General features: G+C 39.4%; 1 protein-coding gene across 3 annotated transcripts in view; it reads right to left on the bottom strand.

Moving 5' to 3' along the window:
* The window catches only part of MTMR10 (myotubularin related protein 10), a 52040-nt gene that overhangs the window by 17104 nt on the left and 16471 nt on the right, over positions 1 to 18465 (bottom strand). For all 3 annotated transcript variants that reach the window (XM_044230793.1, XM_044230795.1, XM_044230796.1), the window contains 5 exons: positions 16360 to 16496; positions 14684 to 14756; positions 13826 to 13968; positions 7324 to 7414; positions 433 to 598 (listed from right to left, as the gene is read on the bottom strand). In XM_044230793.1, the coding sequence (XP_044086728.1) occupies positions 433 to 598; positions 7324 to 7414; positions 13826 to 13968; positions 14684 to 14756; positions 16360 to 16496 (610 nt within the window). The remainder of the gene's footprint in view (positions 1 to 432; positions 599 to 7323; positions 7415 to 13825; positions 13969 to 14683; positions 14757 to 16359; positions 16497 to 18465) is intronic.

Here is an 18465-nt window from a genome sequence, read left to right as displayed (position 1 = left end):
GTCCCCAGAAGACACCCAGACTCCAGGACACTGCCTGGACAGCAACTCCTAGCAGGCAGGCTCACTGCGCCCGAATGCATCCTCCTTTCTCTCTCCTTCCCTTATCTTTAAAACACCCATGGAAGCACTATTAAAAACAAATGTTCCGGGGCGCCTGGGTGGCTCAGTGGGTTAAGCCTCTGCCTTCAGCTCAGGTCATGATCTCAGGGTCCTGGGATCGAGCCCCACATCGGGCTCTCTGCTCAGCAGGGAGCCTGCTTCCCCCTCTCTCTCTGCCTGCCTCTCTGCCTACTTGTGATCTCTCTCTGTCTATCAAATAAATAAATAGAAATCTTAAAAAAAACCCAAAAAAACCAAATGTTCCATTCATGGTAACGTGGAAGTCACCAGAGAGCAGAGTCTGATTATGACGCATAAGAAGTCTGGACTCACCAAGTGGAGATCATGTAACCCTCGTTAATAGAACACACTCTCCAGCCGGAGGCACCCGTCCTCTTGATTTCCCGGTCCCAGTCCGAGTATGTTTCGAAGAGCGGAGTTTTTTGGGTGCTGCCAGCTCCGCCGCCGCCTCCTGAGGGTATTCCGTTAATTTTGTTGGCTACAAGAGAAAGCGGTATGATTAATTTTATTGCAAGGTCCCATTTCGTCCCACGTGCCCTCTCCGCTCTCGGCGCCTCCTGTCAGGAACACGCGCGGACGGGCGCCTCCTCCCTGCGAGTGTCTCGAGTCTCCCTCGGGTGCTCCGACTGCTCCCAACGGTCCTGGGAAAGAGGCAGCCCTCCTCTTCTCCCAAGAACTCCCTTTGTTTCGTCCTTATCAGCTCTTTCCTGACTCCCTCGGCACCGTTGGGTTTTCTGTCCTCCTACTGGCCCTTTCTCCTCTGCCTTCAAACACTAATAGGTCACCTTGATTTTGAAAAGACTTTCACTAGGCCAAGCTGCACCACTCCAGCTACTGCGCTCGATACACATTTTCCCTCCTCCCCATTACTGACGATCTTCCCGAGACGAGGAGCAATGCCTGCTGCCCAGCTCTGCTCCTCTTCCATGGTCTTCTGTCCCTATCGTTTCATGGAAGCCACTCACAAGCCTCCCTCATCCCCCTGCCCTAAACTGTGGGGTAAATTCAAATCCTTGCTCATTTTTTCCATATGTTTTGCCTGGAACAATGAATGCATCCAAACACGTCTGCTCTCGACCAAATCTTTCATCCTTCGAATATTGACGCCCCACTCTTTTCTACGGTTCATTATAAAATCCTTGGTCTCCTGTATCTACTCCAATTTCCTTTGATAAGTTCACAAGGGTTCCTTGTGCTCCATCCACCACAGGGCCACTCCCATCTGGGATTTCAGCCGAGGGCCTACCCTTGAATTTCCTCAGCAAGAAGCCCTCTCTCATGGAGAACTGCTGTACTCTGTGACATGCCCACAGACTCAGGAAAACCAACAGAGTGACCAGAGGGAAAAAGAGTATCTCAGCAGTCAGCCTCATCTACCCTGGCAATCTGAGGTGACAGACAACACAATCTTTCCCGGTCCTGTGTCTCACTGCTGCAGGTGGCAATGGTGGTAGCAAGGTTCTAGTCTGACATCCCCGACACGACGTTCTGCAGCACTCAAACCAGCCTGCAGCCTGCTACAGGACCCAATGCCCCCAAATCGTGCTTTCGTGATGCTATACCCTTGTCCCAAACTTTCCCTCATGGTCATTTTCCAACTTCCTCAAGCAAACCTAAATGGTTTTGCTTAAAAAGCCCTTAGATAATCAACCCAACCTTTCATTACTGCCTAAGCCCCGTGCTCCCCTGTAACCACAGAAACCCCTTCACTGTCCCAAGAACATGCCATGCCCACTTCTGTGGGCCATTTATTAACACCGGGTGCAGACAGGTATTTCTGGAGAACTTCCCATGTGCTAAGGCCTGAAAATTTAAAAATGAGTGCAGTTTTATCTGTATCTTGAAACTGCCAACAAGACAATGGAGGGTAAGCTCGGCCCCAGTCACAGTGAGCAGGATGTACAGGCGCAAGGACAGCCCAGGGGAGGGCGCCCTTGGTACTCACTGGAGACGGAGGCCGGGGCACGAAAGGCCTCAGGATCTGACCACACTTGAACAGAGAGCTAAGGAAGGAGCCCAATGTTGCCAGGTGGCTGGCAAGATGAGAAGAAGGTAGGCATGCTGGGTAGAGCAGAACATAAAAAACATGGTGTAATTGTTTAATACCAGCTAGAGCATGAGAGATGCAAGGGATGGTGGAAGAGAGGCCAGAAAATGAGATGGAGCCAAGACTCTTGGTCTCTGCTGCCCCAAACAGTAGCCATTAGCCACATGTGTGATTGAAATAAAATAAAATAAAGTAAAATAAAATAAAGTATGCAGTTGTACCAGCCACATTTCCAGTGCTGAACAGCTGCATGTGGCTAGAGGCTCCTATACCAGAAAATGCAGAGGAGAGAACATTTCCCTTCCTGGACAGCGCTACTCTAGATTAGAAAGGGTCTTATGCACCATGTTCAGAATTCTGAATTTTATGCTTTAAGTGGCATCGGAATTACCCATTCTGATTTCAGCAGAGCTTATTTAATAGTAAAACGCTAAAGCTAAGCACATATCCTGGAGTGCCACTCCCTCACAGAGCCTTCTCCAGAGGAGCTGTAACAGCGAAGTCTGCTGAGGAACTTGAGCTGTCACCTCTCTGGGAGGCAGAACCTTCATGGAATGTCCAGGCAACGGTCACATTACTCACAGTGTCCCAACACCAAAACCACAGAAAGCTATTCAACATTAGAAGATATAATTCATCGTGCGATCAAATTACAGAGGAAAAACAAACCCCTTATGATCAGTTCAAAGTGCAGAAAACTATTTGATCAAGTTCAGTACCTACACATAATTTAAAAAAACAAACTTCAGTAAACTGGGAATCAAAGGGAAATCCCTTACTTGATAAAGGGTAATTACCAGAAACACACAGTAAACATTATCTTCATAAAAATCCGGAACAGAAATGATGCCTGCTATCCCGATTACCAGTCAACACTTGACCAGAGGTCCTCACCACGCGCTGAGACAACCACCACCAAAAAGGAAGTAATAAAGAGCACATTCACCATTTTTAAAGAGCTATCAATGCAAACAGTTTGGCAGGATACGCTCAGCTAGGAGTCTAGAATGGAACACTTTTGAGTGTTTTGAAGTTAGAGACTTTAGTAAGCTACTGAGAACATACAGTTTATGAGACGGTTTCTCTAGCAAGATGTAGTCTGCTCTAACTATGAAAAGACAAATTTTCTGAAGATCAGGAGAGAAAACCGATAAGATATTACACTGTTTACTATTTTACAGGTTTTGGTTGTTGAAAACCTGTCCATTTCTCAACCACTAGAGCTAGGTTATATGTTTACATCTTCTTCAGTGACAGCTTATTAGAGAATGTGCAGCGGATATTTAATATGGCATCAGAGAGTCTGGAATTCTAACGCTTTCCAGAAAGTCCAAAAGGCCTGATGCCTGTGGCCTGCTCTTCAAGCGGATTACTAATGCGTGCAGCAACACAGTGGCAAGATCAGTCATATTACGAAGATCCAGCTTCCCTCAGAGTTACCTGAGGCTTTAGGACAGCTCCTCAGCCAACTAAAAGTGAAAACCAGATAGTAAGCACTCCTGACCTTGGCTACCTTCTTCTTTTTTTTTAAGATTTATTTATCTGACAGAGAGTGAGGGTGAGAAGAACACATGCGCACATGTGTGCATAAGGGGGGTGGGGGGAAGGGCAGAGGGAGAGAGAGAGAATCCTCAAACAAACGTCCCACTGAGTGCGGAACCCGACGCAGGGCTTGATCCCAGGACGCTGAGATCATGATCTGAACCAAAATCAAGAACTGAATGCGCTCAATCAACTGAGCCATCCAGGTGCCCCATCTTGGCTATCCTCTGTGACACAGCTCAGAAGTCTGGATCCCATGCTGTGCTGAAATTATCGGAGAATTTCCACTTAACTAGCCCCATCTACATTTAGAATGGCCTCAAAGAACAGCAAAGACAGTAAAAATGGTCAACATATGAGAAGAAACCCTATCGCTTTGACAATACTGCAGGAATAAGAAGTCATGAAGGATGTTAAGGTTTGTAAAAACAAAGCTGTGATGTTATGTTCAACAGGGTGAGTCAACAAAATAGTTCTAACCAGGAGACTTGGACTTTGGGCCTGGGGCACAGCTGGTATGGCTGCCTTTCTAAAAGCTCCTCCGGGAATTCTGATACAGGACGCTGGTTGGGAATCACTAGTATTCAAGAGACAGCTACACTGAGAATCTTAAAAGAATCAACAGGCAAAAAACTTTAAAAATGTCCACAGTTTCAAATGATGATGCCTGCTATGTACTCTGCAAGTGGTTTTCAAATAAGCATTTCATGGAAAAAAATCTAATACCAAGGCATAGGTTAATAAAAAGGAGAAAATCACAAAATAAAATAAACCATCGAAAATGAACATTTTCTGCCCTGAGACTACACGACAATTTGAGCTTATATCACAGCATTTGCAAGCTCAGTGTCTGCCCTGGGGTAGAGCTGCTAACACTGAGGCTACAGATAACTTCGTGAGGTTTTCTTTTCTTTCTTTCTTTTTTTTTTTTTTTTGAGCAGGGGAGGGGCAGCAGCAGAGGGAGAAAGAGAATCTTAAGCAGGCTCCATGCCCAGGGCAGCACCTGATGCAGGGCTCCATCTCACCACGCTGAGATCACAACCTGAGCCGAAATCAGGAGTCAGACACTTAACTGACTTGAGCCACCCAGCTGCCCCAACTTCATGAGGTTTTCAATTCTCCAGACTGGAAGCATAATCTGACAGCTTACCAATTTTACTACAAAAGTCCATCTGTACTTTTGTGACATTATCTGCCCAATAACAACCTGACTGATGAAAGCAGAATCCTTGTGGTTTCTTTCAAGATAAGAAAGGAAGAACCCAGAACCACTGTGTGTTTGTGCCAGCGCCTCCTGAGGGGTTCCAAGCCTAGGGGTGCTAAGCAACGTCCTTTACTTCGGGATCCTCACAGCAGTACTTGGATGACTGGTGAGCTCTGCAGAGATGGAGTTTTCACTCAAAGGATGCCAAACGTGGAAGAAAACCTCAGAGTGCTTAAGGCCATCTAAGAGAGTCTTTCCCTAGATAACTGCAGGGGATATCCTCTAACTCCAGATCTTATTCATGGAAACAGCTTTGTCACCTACCTGCCTGCAAAAAGGGCTTCTTTATTCTTTAATCCAGCCAATGAATCAAGGTGGCATCCAGAAGTTCAAGAGTGGATTATTGGGCATCTTTCACTCACAAATTAATGAATTCTGACTGCAGTGTGTGGATAGTTCAGGCTTCTTTTGATCTTAAGGATGCAGTTTATGCTTCTGCAACAGCACGGAAGGATATTAAAGGGTGTTACCCTATGAGGAATTGTAACAAAACTCTGGCCAAGTGTTATGTTTATGAAGTACCTGTTAAAGCAGGAGGTGACTGAAGGATGTAATAAAAAAAAAGTGTCCCTGAATATTTTAAGTATTAATTATCAAACTTTATCAACAAAGCTTTATATAAGAAGACATACAGAACCGATTGATGTAAATAAGAAAATCCCCTAGCAGAGCTATGGATAGAACAACTATTTAAGGTATTGTTAACCCAGAGATGCCCACAAGGAATGGATGAAGAACACTGAGAAGAAACCGGAGCAGGCATCAGGTTCCCAAACGCATAATGAAGTTTTAGTGCATTTGCTGAGCTCAGGTCATTACATAACTGCAGAAATCCATGAACCTATATCCTGTACAGAATCACTTCTGTTAGAAAAAAAAAAAAAACCGCATCAAGAATTGATCTGTATCATAAATTAAAGTGGGAATCAAAGACTCTTAGAACTCTTGGACCTCTTGAAACTTTCATTTCAGCTACTCTCTTGCAAGTGTGGGTGAGGATCTTATTGAAAATAACCTTGATGATCATGGTCTGTAGCTTGATGATGACCCAAAGAAATATTCACCTAATGAGTAGTGCCGGATCTACAATACTTTTATGTTTAGACAATAAGTGAATGTGTAATTTATATTAAGAAAGAAACTTTAAAAATAATTTGTTCAAGCCTAAGTTACAATTGGTTACATTTTGATAAGAAAAATTAAGTTACAAATACTTTGTCTTTCATTTCTATAAATACAGCACTATATGATAAGAGCTACTCCCTCTGCAAAGCGTGACTTTCACATACCATCTCTATGGTGTTTACAAAGATCTTTTAGAGTAGTGAAAATATACTTATACCATATGCACCTGTAGATACTCTGTATTTTTCCTACATCTTAATGTATTTACAATATAATAATGCTCAAATATGCTTTTATTACATAGGTTAAGTTACTATAGTATGTTATGTTTTGAAATAATAAAATGAAAGACCAGTATAATTAATAATTTGTAAGATCCTTTTCCTGACCATGTTAGGGTGAACTGATCTTTGATTGTAAATACACAATGGATTTATTTTTCTTCCTTAGTAGTGGGAGAACATGTGCCTTAGTAGGTTGAGTCAACCTGTGGTCCGTAATCCACAAGGGGCTAATATGAGACATGACCCCTTTGTTTTTCCTCTTCCCTTTATCAGATTTTTTTAAATGGCTGATTAAAATTAAATTTGCATGTAAGAAATGTACAGAATTACATGATCATCTGGAATTTTCCTTGGTGATGTCATCACTGAATAATCACATAGTCAGGAAGTATATGAATAGTACTACTTTACTTTTACAAAAACTGCCTGGAATGTACTTGTCCTTTGGACAAATGCTCCTCTTCCTTTCATCAGTTTTATTAAGAAATATAAGTTCAGTATTTTGATGACCTCAATGATCATCTCTCCAATAAAAAGTTTAACCACTTCAGCTTTTGCATAAAATCACACCATGTCAGAAAAGATCATGCATTTCAAATATAAAGTTGAGACTATTTCAACTCAAGCTATCAATTAAAAATGGGGAGGAGGGGGATCTTTCTTGACTGTAAAATACAAGCCAGGGACCACTGGTAAAAGACCTAACATGATTCTTATAAACCTATGTTTATAGCTACTTACAGGTTCTTCCTGGTCACTTTCTAATAAATAATCTAACAAATCTCGCCTCTTTTAGTATATAGTGCTTTATTCTCTAGCAGTTATGAAGCTAATAATTCTACAATCATTAAAGCTCATGTACTTGGAAGCCTCTGATAAACATAAGAATAAAACTTATACAATGTAAAGTTAGTTACAATATTTAGTATTTTCATATTTACCTGAATTGTGGTATTTTTTCCCAACATATTCAAATGCAAAGAGTAGCTGGAGGTCTGTTGGCTGGGAATAATGAGCTATTGCAAGGCATACCTAGGAAAAATTCTACATTTAGAATTTGATTTTAACACACTTATTTAAATGAAATGTACAATAAGGCCTTGGTTACTGGGAGCATCATCTTGGGTGGGCCAGTGATTATAGATTCTTATTTACGTGTTTTTTTCTGTTGAAGCTAGAATGGGAAAGAGCTCCCTAAGGCCGTATCTCATTCATTGTTGTGCCCCCAGGACACTGTTTATAATCTTTAGGGAGTACATGGTTAAGTATTTAGTAAGTGCTTGCTAAGTTGAATTTTAACAGGAAAGTAATTTTATTCAAATAAAGAAACTTGAAACCTAAAGAAGCATTCTCCAAAAAGGTAGTGACATACAGGTAGAGATATAGATATAGATATATATACATACATACTCCTAAAGAAAGGATTAAAAAAAGTTTCATTTTTGGTGGACTGTAATGATTTAATACCAGCAATCTGGAAGGCTTAATATAAGGTATGAAATTTTAATGCTCACAATCTCATGCATTAAAAAAAACTAGACTTAATAGGAAAGTTACAATCACAAAAAGTGAAAATTAGCAAGAAACCCAAAAAGTACAGGGTGACTCATTAAAAAAACCAAACAACTGTGTTTAAGAAAATGCTTTGAGACTACGTCTAGGATGGAGTGTGGGCTTCTCCATCGAACAGATCAGGCCATGAATCATAGTGTCTACCAAACACTTGCCCTGTAAATGATATAAAATCAGTTCACCTCTCTGAGCCTTGGTTTGAGCAACTGTAAAATGAAGATAATACCTATGCCTATGGTAAGGATTAAATCTTAATGCATGCCTTGGCCTCTGCAGAAGCGCCATACATGGAAATATGGTTTATATCATTTCCAACTGCTGTTGGAGAGAAGGAAGGACGGACAGTGCTCTATGTTGACAACGCTCTGGATAGACTGCAGAAGAAAATATTCTTAAATGATTGGAACAGAAAGAAGAAATTTAAGACATATGAAAGGAGAGAAGAGAAGATCTTACTTAAAAAGATTAAATGTTATTTAGAAGGAAAAGCATTAAGCCAAAACAATGTATTTCTGACAGGGAGTAAGCAGGAAAAGTTTAGTTGTTAGTCCATGTTGATTAGTGGTGTTTGGGAGGGTTGACGCAAATTCTACTAATGGGTCAACTATGTGTCAAGTTCCTGTTTAACAAGTATACTAAAAGTCTTCTATAGAATGTTTCCTGTCTTACTAAATTAGAATATATACACAAATAAAAGGAGTTTATCACTAGTCTTAGTTTTGACTAAAAGCAACGAAAGATTCTTGAAACTTTTATGTAATACCTCAATTTTCTTGACTACAAGGAAAGCCTTCTAGAACAGTCCCAGTTATGCAATTAGGAGACAGTAACCTACATTCCCATCCCAAATCGGTCAGTCTTCCTCAGACAGCTTCTTCTAGCAGCAAAACTACTGACCTCCGTACCTGAAGTAGTCCTCAACCACCTCCTATTCTTCTGGTTACCATATGTAGTTTATAAGCTTTGTTGTACTTTTCTCAAGATTATCTTTCACTTTTGTTCCATTTCCCTGCACTACCACAGCCATATTCTTAAGCCATACTCACCCTTCGGCATTTCTGTGAGCTTCCCTGTATTATGGGGAAAAAAAAAAAATCCACAATGCCTAAGAAGTCTCTTCTAAAGAGGAAATTCTGACCAGCAACTGTGTTTCCCAATAACCTGCTATGGTTCCCAGATACCTGCCTAATAAAATAAATCTCATTCTTGATTCTTCACCACGCTGGCTCTCCTCTACCAGACATCGCTTCTTTTCCCATGTTCCCTCAGTGGTCTCCTGTCAGAACAACATATCTGCCCATATTTCATATTTTGCCTGCCTTACTCTCAGCCACCTACCCGCCACACTCTGCCTGAGAAATTCTTCTCCACTGCTCCGCCAACCACACTGTCCCTGTATCTACGAGCTTCATTGAACTTAAATCTCTTCACAGTCTTCCTAGTCCAAGCTGATTTCACAGTATTAACTGCAGAAACCCTTCTGTTCTCTGTGAAGAACAACCACTCTGATATAAAGTGTCCCTTCTGTTAGCTGTGCTTGTGTAGCTGAATGAATTTCAAAGTATTCATGACATAGTTTTGAGGGTAGATGGAAAAGGAGTAGGGGTTCTTCGTTTTACTTCCACCATTAAATTCAATCCCTCAAGGGTAGATGCTACCTCTGTCATTCATTGGACAGGTAGTTCCTGCCCATCCACCACATCCAAAGCCCTGGGGCTGCAGCAATGAACAACACAGACGCAGATCCCCGGCCTCTTGAAGTTTACATTCTACAAGGGGAAGACAGACATGAAGCAAGACAAATAAGAAAAACAATAGTGAGATCATCGTAAGAGCTAAAGGAAAAAATAAGCCCAGCGGGGGAGGGATATGAGGTGTTATGGTGAGGTAGAGAAGGGAGTAGATTAATAAGGTAGAGAAGGAGACCAAGAAAGACCTTTCTGTGCAGAGCCAAGTGAAGACCTGAAGACTTCTGCATTTTTGGTTTTCCTCAGCAGCTTTCTGAAGGTGCTTTGCGTACAGCAGCAGCTGCACTAAAAATACTAGTTGACAAAATTATTTACTAACATAGTAAGGAAAATCCTCTAAGCCAATGAAATGAGCATATCACGTTGTCTGACACATTTAGAAAGCAGCCACAGGCCTTGTCTACATAAAAGAAATTCACAAATCATTATGGAGTATGTTGTTTATGGTCACAAAGCAAAAACAAACAAAGCAAACCCAACTAGGCAAACCCAATGTAGCCCACTTTTAGAAAGCCCTTGAGAATAGCACACCACATCTATAAAGGGTCAGGAAACAAATGAGTGTGCCTAATAGCATCTCCAATGCAAGAAGACTATGAACAATCTGCGAAACCAAAGCTGGTTAATCACCTGCACAACGGCTGATTGGGGGTGGGGGTGGGAACAGGGGGCACACTTGAACTAGAGCTGATGCTGAGTAGTGTAATTCCAAGTGTGTATAACTTACTTCTACGTAACCTAATTAAGGGGCCTTCTTGGGGACCCAGATAAAGGCACATACCACTTGAGTTATCTGGGTTATATTCATGCTGTTATGTAGGACATTCTGAGAAGAGAAATAAAGCCAAGAATCCTCTCCCTCAGGCTTTTCCGTACACGCTCTTTAAAAAGCTTACGTCCATATTCCTAGCTTCCGTCACTAAGAGCTTGAAAGACTCAAAAAAGTAGGTCTCATTTTCATGTAAAATTATTCTAATTTTGCAACGTGCTCCACGGCATTAAAAATTTTTAGAAAAACTCTACATCTTTAAACACTGCTTCTGAAAATGGTTCATCTGCCCTGGCTGTCATAGGGAATGAAGAATATCTTGGTATTAAAGACATTAAATTATGGAGGGAAAAAAGTAAACTACTTCTGAAGTGATCTGTGGACCAAGGACAATCTTACGGACAGAAACCAGAAGTGCCCACAGTTAGTTTCACCTCTAAGACCAGCTGGGGGCGCGGCCCTGGAGAAGCTCAAACCTCAGCAAGTTCTAGCACACTGACAAAAAAAACTGGTTTCCTTATTTTGTGCTCCAAAAGCCACCAAGGAGTAAGTCTCAGATTCAAAGCAAAAAAAAAAAAAAAAAAAAGTTCAGGAAAAGCCAACTATTCTTTAAACAGATGGGTTGAATTTTCACTTTTAGAAAGTATGCCTGACAAGTGGTTCACAATCAACTAATCTGAAAATAAAGTAGAAATAAAGGGCATACATTTCACTCATCATCTTTATATACATGTACACACACACATATATATTTTGTAAGTAATAAATCATTAAAAACAATTTCTTTTTTTTGCTCCTCAGTTTTGAACAGAGGTTTTTCAAAAAGGAAAGGGTGGTTCCAAGTTGCTTTGAGGCTAGACACCCAATTCTGCAAAATCAAATTCCTTTTTGCTTTATACAGATCTGTCCCAAACGCTGACTTGTGACAGACCCAGAATTAGGAGGATGAACGCTAATGGATGCAGCAGCACAGTGTGATCTAACTTCATCCTATCGCAATTTAGGCAACACCAACTAGACTACCAGAGGGTTATAGAGCAATATTTAACAAAATGTGAACCAATTTAGCATTTCGAGATTTCATATTTCAAACAGAAATATAAATGCTTTTGTTATTTCAAAGCTAATCAGTGGTTTACCCACCAGAGAACTCTGAATGTGCATCTGGTCATTTTAAAGCAACTTATAAAATCAGAGCATTTCCACAGAAAATTTAGCATTCAAAATTTCCAGGAGGTAAAAATCAAGCTGTAGCTCCCCAACTGTTACCTAATTTTAGTTGAAAACTTTCACTTGAAATAAAAGAATATGCTAGAATTCTTTTTAACTCATGAAGCCAGTAAGTTTTGGCAGCATACATGCCTTCACCTCTGGTCTGAAACGTAAGTCAGGGAAAAAAATTCTCTTTATATTCTTACTGCCTCCAATTTTCTTTTCTGCACCTGCAACCCCCACCCACAACATGTCTGTACAAAAGACAAAAAGAGCATTTATTTCAGGCCTGAGGTTACATGCTTTTAATATTTTAAGACAGAGGAGAAAGGATTTGTGCCAGAAGTCTAGTCTTGGAAAAGGGCATAAACAGTTGGACTAGGGTGTTTCATGTATACAGTTCCGTGCAGTCCCCTTCTTCACTTACCAGCAGCACAAGACAAGGGATATCCTGAATTTCCAGAGCACTCAACTGTTTCATTCATTTGGCAACTAATTACTTATGTGAAAACATCTTTTATGCCACTACTTTGTACCACTCTTCAATTTTCATGTGTTTCTGCTCTAATCTTCTCAACTAAGCACACAACTTCACACTTAAAAAATGACCAGCAGGTATTTCTTAGAAGGCTCAAGAATGAGGCCAAATAATTATGATTTCCAATTACTGAAATAGAGTCATCTGAAAAATATAGTTGACAGTGGGAGAGAGGGAAAATTTCTGAAAGACTATTGGGCCACTGTATCAATTTCTTACTTAAATAAAAAAAAAAAACCTGTCCTAAATCTCTTAAGATCTATGGTGTCCCTGTTCTTTTTTTTTTTTTTAATTTTTATTTATTTTTTAAATTTCTTTTCAGTATTCCAGAATTCATTGTTTATGTACCACACCCAGAGCTCCATGCAATGGTGTCCCTATTCTTGATATGCATTCTGAAATTAAGATTTTCAAAAGCAGATTCTTGATACTTTGATTAAATTACACGTATATATTTAAGCTCAAGAAAGTAACTCAGCTAAAATGTTTTATAATGAGCCTACTACCCAAATATTCTTAAGTCTTTCTTCATAAGAGCAGGCATCTCAAGTTAGTAAAATGCCCAAATCACAAACTGCAGAACTGAAAAGATGAAAAGCGGCCTCCAAACCGTGAACCAATGACTCACAGCTACCTAGCTGAATCTTTGATTACGGAGCATGCCGAAAGATAGTTTTATACCTGAATACTTTTACCCACAGAGCTCGCCACACTCTGCTAGATAATGTAGTCCTTGAGGTCCAGCATGTTTAGATATTTATCTATGCTTGCCTTCCTGTGAGGAAACTGATGATTCGAAGTTCTAAAAATAAATCCACGATGTCCTCACCAAAGGGTATGAAAACAGCTGCCTTAAGAATTTTTTGATGGCCTCATTTTGATATCAACAGAAAATTCACTGCAGTAAGTCTACTAACCATGGAAACCAAGAGCACCAGAGCATTCTGGGGTGGTGCAAAAGCTGAATCATTTCTGAGAGAAGGTTCCACTTCACTAAGAAACTGTTCCTGTATTCCCAGTGTGTGGGAGCAGACCTCTACTGGAAAGTGTTATATTCACTGCATTTGCTGCATCATGGCCTGGACCTGTAAGGCAACATGTCCACCAGCTTCATTCCTCTGCCAAAGCCAAAAGGTGGGATCAAGGAAGTGGGAATTTTTGCCCATGAAACTCACTCCATGAGCAGGCAATAAACATTCCCGGAAGTCAGGGAAAAAAACAGAGCCAATTAAAAAGTTCCTAGATTTTAGCTGTTCCCGTGGAATAGCTCTCAAGTTAATTCACTAAGATTTCCTTAAAGTACTAATAATTATTACGCTTCTCCCACAACTGTACCTTTACCTAACCCTTATGTAACGTTAAGTCTAACTTTTAGTTAGAATGATGACATTCTTAGGTATTTTCTAAAGTTCTAACCAAAAAAGAAACCAGCTGGTAATGCTTTAAGTGCAAAAGATAGATTAATTTCTACATCATAGTTTCTAGTATTGTAGGAGCTGATAAAAAAAAAATTTGAGCAACTGAGAAAAAAGAACTTCCACACAGAACTGATACTGGTAAATACAGTGCAAAACCCCAAACCTGATAAAGCTTAATAGTATTACCTTTTTGGCACTTTCAGGACCTGATTCATCAAAGCGAAATCTGACAATTCTGAAATCTTTACAGTAAATAATTAACTCTGTTGGATTAAATTTCAGTTTCTGGTTGGGACCTAGGACTTTCTGCTTCCTCTTGTGGTCATTTACTAAAAAGGAAAAAATAAAGAAAAAATGTGTAAAAATTCTTTTTTGTCACTCACTCTTTAGTATACTTTAACAAATTATTACTGAAAATAATTAGGTTACCCCCTACTTAAACACTGCTTCTCTGGTATCTTTTATATTTGTCTACAATTTACAGAACTTGGAAAGGGGATGGATTTTAACTTCGCTTTTGACTATATTTTAAATGATCTTTGCATAAAACCACCATCATCTAGACACATTTAATGCTTAAAATTTTAATTAAAAAGAGGACAAATACTTAGAAAACATAAAAAGCTAAATATGCTATATTTCCATTTAAAAATTATTTATTGACTTCAGGACACCTGGGTGGCTCAGTCAGTTGAGCATCTGACTCTTGTTTTCAGCTCAAGTCATGATCTCAGGGTCATGGGATTGAGCCCCACGTTGGGCCTGGCACTCGACGAGGACTCTGAGATTCTTTCTCTCCCTCTCCCTCTTCCCCTCCCCTTGCTCACATTTGTTCTCCCTCTCTCTCTAAAATAAATAAAAGTTTTAAAAAAATAATTTATTGACTTCTCTTTCATTAATATTCCTGGGACTCAAATAAAAGGGAGGGGGACATAAACCTATAGAAATAAAATTCCAACCCAAATGTTTCAGAGGTGTGATTCTTCAAGCAACACTTCCTGAGGAGAATCAGCTTTTATGGACTGAGTAAAGAATACTACATACCTGTGACAATTTGCTCAATACATGTTAAAGGGACATCATGCTCACCAAGAAGAAGGTTTCTGTAATGGAATTTCTGAAATAAAAATTATGTTCATGTTAGGTCATTCCTCAACAACCTCAAATGGTAGTAACTGCCTTACTCTACCATGATGACTATCTCTAAAAAGAACAAAAAGCTTTTGTCTCCAGAACTATGACAGTTCTAAGGAGGGAGTATCTCAGAACATACTGCAGTCATGAAAAGGAAAAAGAAACACATGCTATGTTCGCACTCTCTCCACCTTTCTCTCCATACTTTTATATATGAAATGAGGTTAAATTGTATACAATAATACGTTTATAATATCCAAGATATGCAATATTATCAATCACTTCATAGGCAACCACTTGCATGTCTGACTCTGGTTAGACGGTCATTAAAATAACAAAGAAAAAGGTACTCTTAAGTCATCAGATTTTAATGGGCAAAATCATGGCTTGATTTTACAAAGGAGACTTTGGAAAATCACTCTTTAGAAAGTAATTTTTAGAGCAGAAATTATACTAGAAATAAAAATCTTCAGGCAAACTACAGCTCATTTTATTTTAATCTGTCAATAAACACTTTATACCCATTTTTAAACTAAGAAAATAGTTCTCACTATTAACCAGCTGTCAGTAGAGCACTGGTTTATTTCCTCTACCAGCGGTATGAGATGTGGCTATTTTAATTAAGTATATGCATCTCATTTACAGTGAAGTCTGCAGCCACAGATAAAAATGAATCTAAAAACAAAGAGGAAAAACCCAAGTCTATAGCCAAATTAGTGTGTCCACATACTAGGTACCTATAAATGCCTTCAGTCTAAATATACCTACAATAGTTTGCAATAAACACACAAATATAAAGTAAATATTTTGGTAAACTAATAAAAGCTATATGAAATATATGTACCCACAGTCAGACATTTCAGTCAAAAGTTTACAATTAATATCCAAATATTTGATTTGAGAACAATTCCTATCATAAATAAAAGTCTAGGGGATAAAAGTATATAACACTTTAGAAATCAAAATAGAAGAGCCAAGGAAAAGTCCACAATTTTTAAGTTAATCAAACGAATACCTCAATTTTTAAAAACCAAAATTAAACGGTATTATTGGTTTCCAGTGAGACCATAAAATGGCAAGTGTTATTAAAGAAAAATTTTATCAGTATTTTTCTTCCTTCTAATTGGACCAGTAAATTGAAATTTCAAACTAGAATTTGATGTTTGGAAAAGGAGTTAGTTTAAATACTATGAAATCTATAAAATCCACTGTGTTTATGCAATTATTTGCTAAATAATTAAGCTTTTCTCTTTAGGACTACTTTAAAAAAAAGGACAGCTTCATTTTTAAAAGCAGTTTAAAAGATGTAGAAGAAAGAAAATACTAACTCCATTACTGAAAGGATATCTAAGCAATAATCACAGGAGATAAGAAAGCAAGATAACTCAACCATCTCACGAATTCTTCTCCTTGAGTCCCAACATTCTCTGTACACTTTATTTTGAATTTTAATATAATACATTCCCGATGTTGTTAACTGCATAATAACTTTACTATAATTTTCCATACTTGTGCTTTAAGTAATTATACATACTGCTTAGAGTCAAATCCTTGATACAACTAAACAACACACAAATAACACACACCTGTAATGGCATCGGGTCATCCGTAATAAAGGAAATTTTGAAGTTACTGCAGATCAGCTTTCCCCACAGATCGTATTGACTTGTGTCCGTTGCAATGCATTTTCTCACAAAATTGACTTCATTTACAACAATTTCCCCTTTTAAAAAAGAAAAATATTGTGTGAGTTACAACTATACCATAAAATGTCTACAGTCACCGTGTGGCCTATGAGATTACTTCATGATGACGAGAGTAAGAATGAACCCTGGAGGCTCACCAGGTGCCGGGTGCCAGGAAAGCTTTCATCAAGAGCAGCAGTAACAGTGAGGCACTGCCCACCATTTGTAAGATACAGAAACTGAGGCACGAAGAGCTGAAGGGTCTGAGATGGTTCAACCAGAAAGGCTGAAACCGAGTCTGCATTTAATACTATGTGATACTGCCTCCCATTATCTTCTATTGAAAGGCACTCTGGAGAAGAGATAAACTACACTATCTTCTTCAAAGTACTGTTTGGAGTATTTGTGTTTTATTAACATGTGACTTTACATCCCAAACCAATGTCTTTGATTCCTTTACTAAGGGATGAGAAACAGAGCTTGGGCTTAACCTCAAAATAAGTAACACAATGTATTATTGGTAAACAGGGTTCAGGATGGTGAACCCTAGGAACACCCTGAACTCATCTCCTCTCATGGACATACTGAGTCTACAGCTACGTACAGACAATTTCCTTTTAAACCCTAAAGTCTAGCTGAGTGACAGCTCCAGACTGGGCAAAGGAGAACTAAACCATATGGAAGCAAGTAGGAGAGGCTGGGACATAATTTCACTATATATATACCATCCCTGCATGGTGACCCACAACCAGGATGGAACTCAAAACCCAGACTTTCTTCCTGAGAGTGAAGGGTTCAAATGCTGCATCAGGCACCCCAAGTTTTAACACATACCTTGAGAGACAAGCCCTCAAAACATGGAACTTTAAAAACCAATGAGGTTTGTGTCCCAAGACCCATAAGACCCTAGAGATCTGAGAAACTGCTCTTAAAAAGCTAAGACACTTGGACTCACACACCTGGGGCCCAGGTCGGAGGCAGCGATGGTGGCCAGACTTCAAGCAAAGGAGGCTTACCTCCTTCTTATATTAAAGCACTGGCCTGGCCTGAAGGGCAGGTGCCTTATTTAACACTCTATCTAGGAGCCTGTTGGAACACTCTCTGGGGACAGAGACTAGTGGGTGCCATATCCCCCCCACCTGCTGTGCTCCAGACCACCAGTATCTCTCAGAAGGCAGCTTTTACATACATCTGGTACCCTGATTTTTGTGGTTGCCTCCTGGCTCTCGTGGCCAGTAGGGCCTACGCTTGTCGTCCCACAAGACTACATGTATTTGCATACCTTAAAAAGTTGATGCCTGAGGGTTTGGCTTCCAGTCAGCCAAATCGAGGCACTGAGATCTTCCCCTCTGGGATATTAACTGGTTTGGCACATCCTAAACTACTGGAATCTACTAAAAATATAATAGACTGATTGGACAAGCAGGATGGTATGAGAGATAACAAAGAGCTGGGGAATAAGGTTGAACAATAAGGCTGAACAATAAGGTTCATCTCTTACACAATGCCCCTCCTTCAGGATTGGGAGAGGAAGTTGTTTCATCTACTATATAGAAACCAACAAAGAGAGTCAAACAAAGTGAAGAAACAGAGGAATATGTTCCAAATGATAGAACAAGACAAAACCTCAGAGAAAAAACTTAGTTAAAAAGAGATAAGTAATTCACCTGATAAAAACAGTTCAAGGTAATGTTGGTAAAGGTGCTCACCAAAAATAAAAACAGTAACTCAAAAAGATAAATGTACTCCTATGTTTATTGTAGCATTATTTACAATAGTTAAGACATGAAGAAACAATGTAAGTATCCATCAATAGACAAATGGATAAGGAAAATGTGCTATATATACACGATGGAATATTACACAGCTATAAAAAGGAAGGATCATGCCACTTGAGACAACATGAATGGACCTAGAGGGTATCATGCTAACTAAAACTAGTCAGATTGAGAAGACAAATACTGTCTGATTCCAGTCATAGGTATAATCTGGAAAATATAGATAAAA

Source organism: Neovison vison, chromosome 13 (genome assembly GCF_020171115.1).
Source record: "Neovison vison isolate M4711 chromosome 13, ASM_NN_V1, whole genome shotgun sequence".
NCBI classification, from domain to species: Eukaryota; Metazoa; Chordata; class Mammalia; order Carnivora; family Mustelidae; genus Neogale; species Neogale vison.
This window is presented reverse-complemented; position numbering and strand designations above follow the sequence as displayed.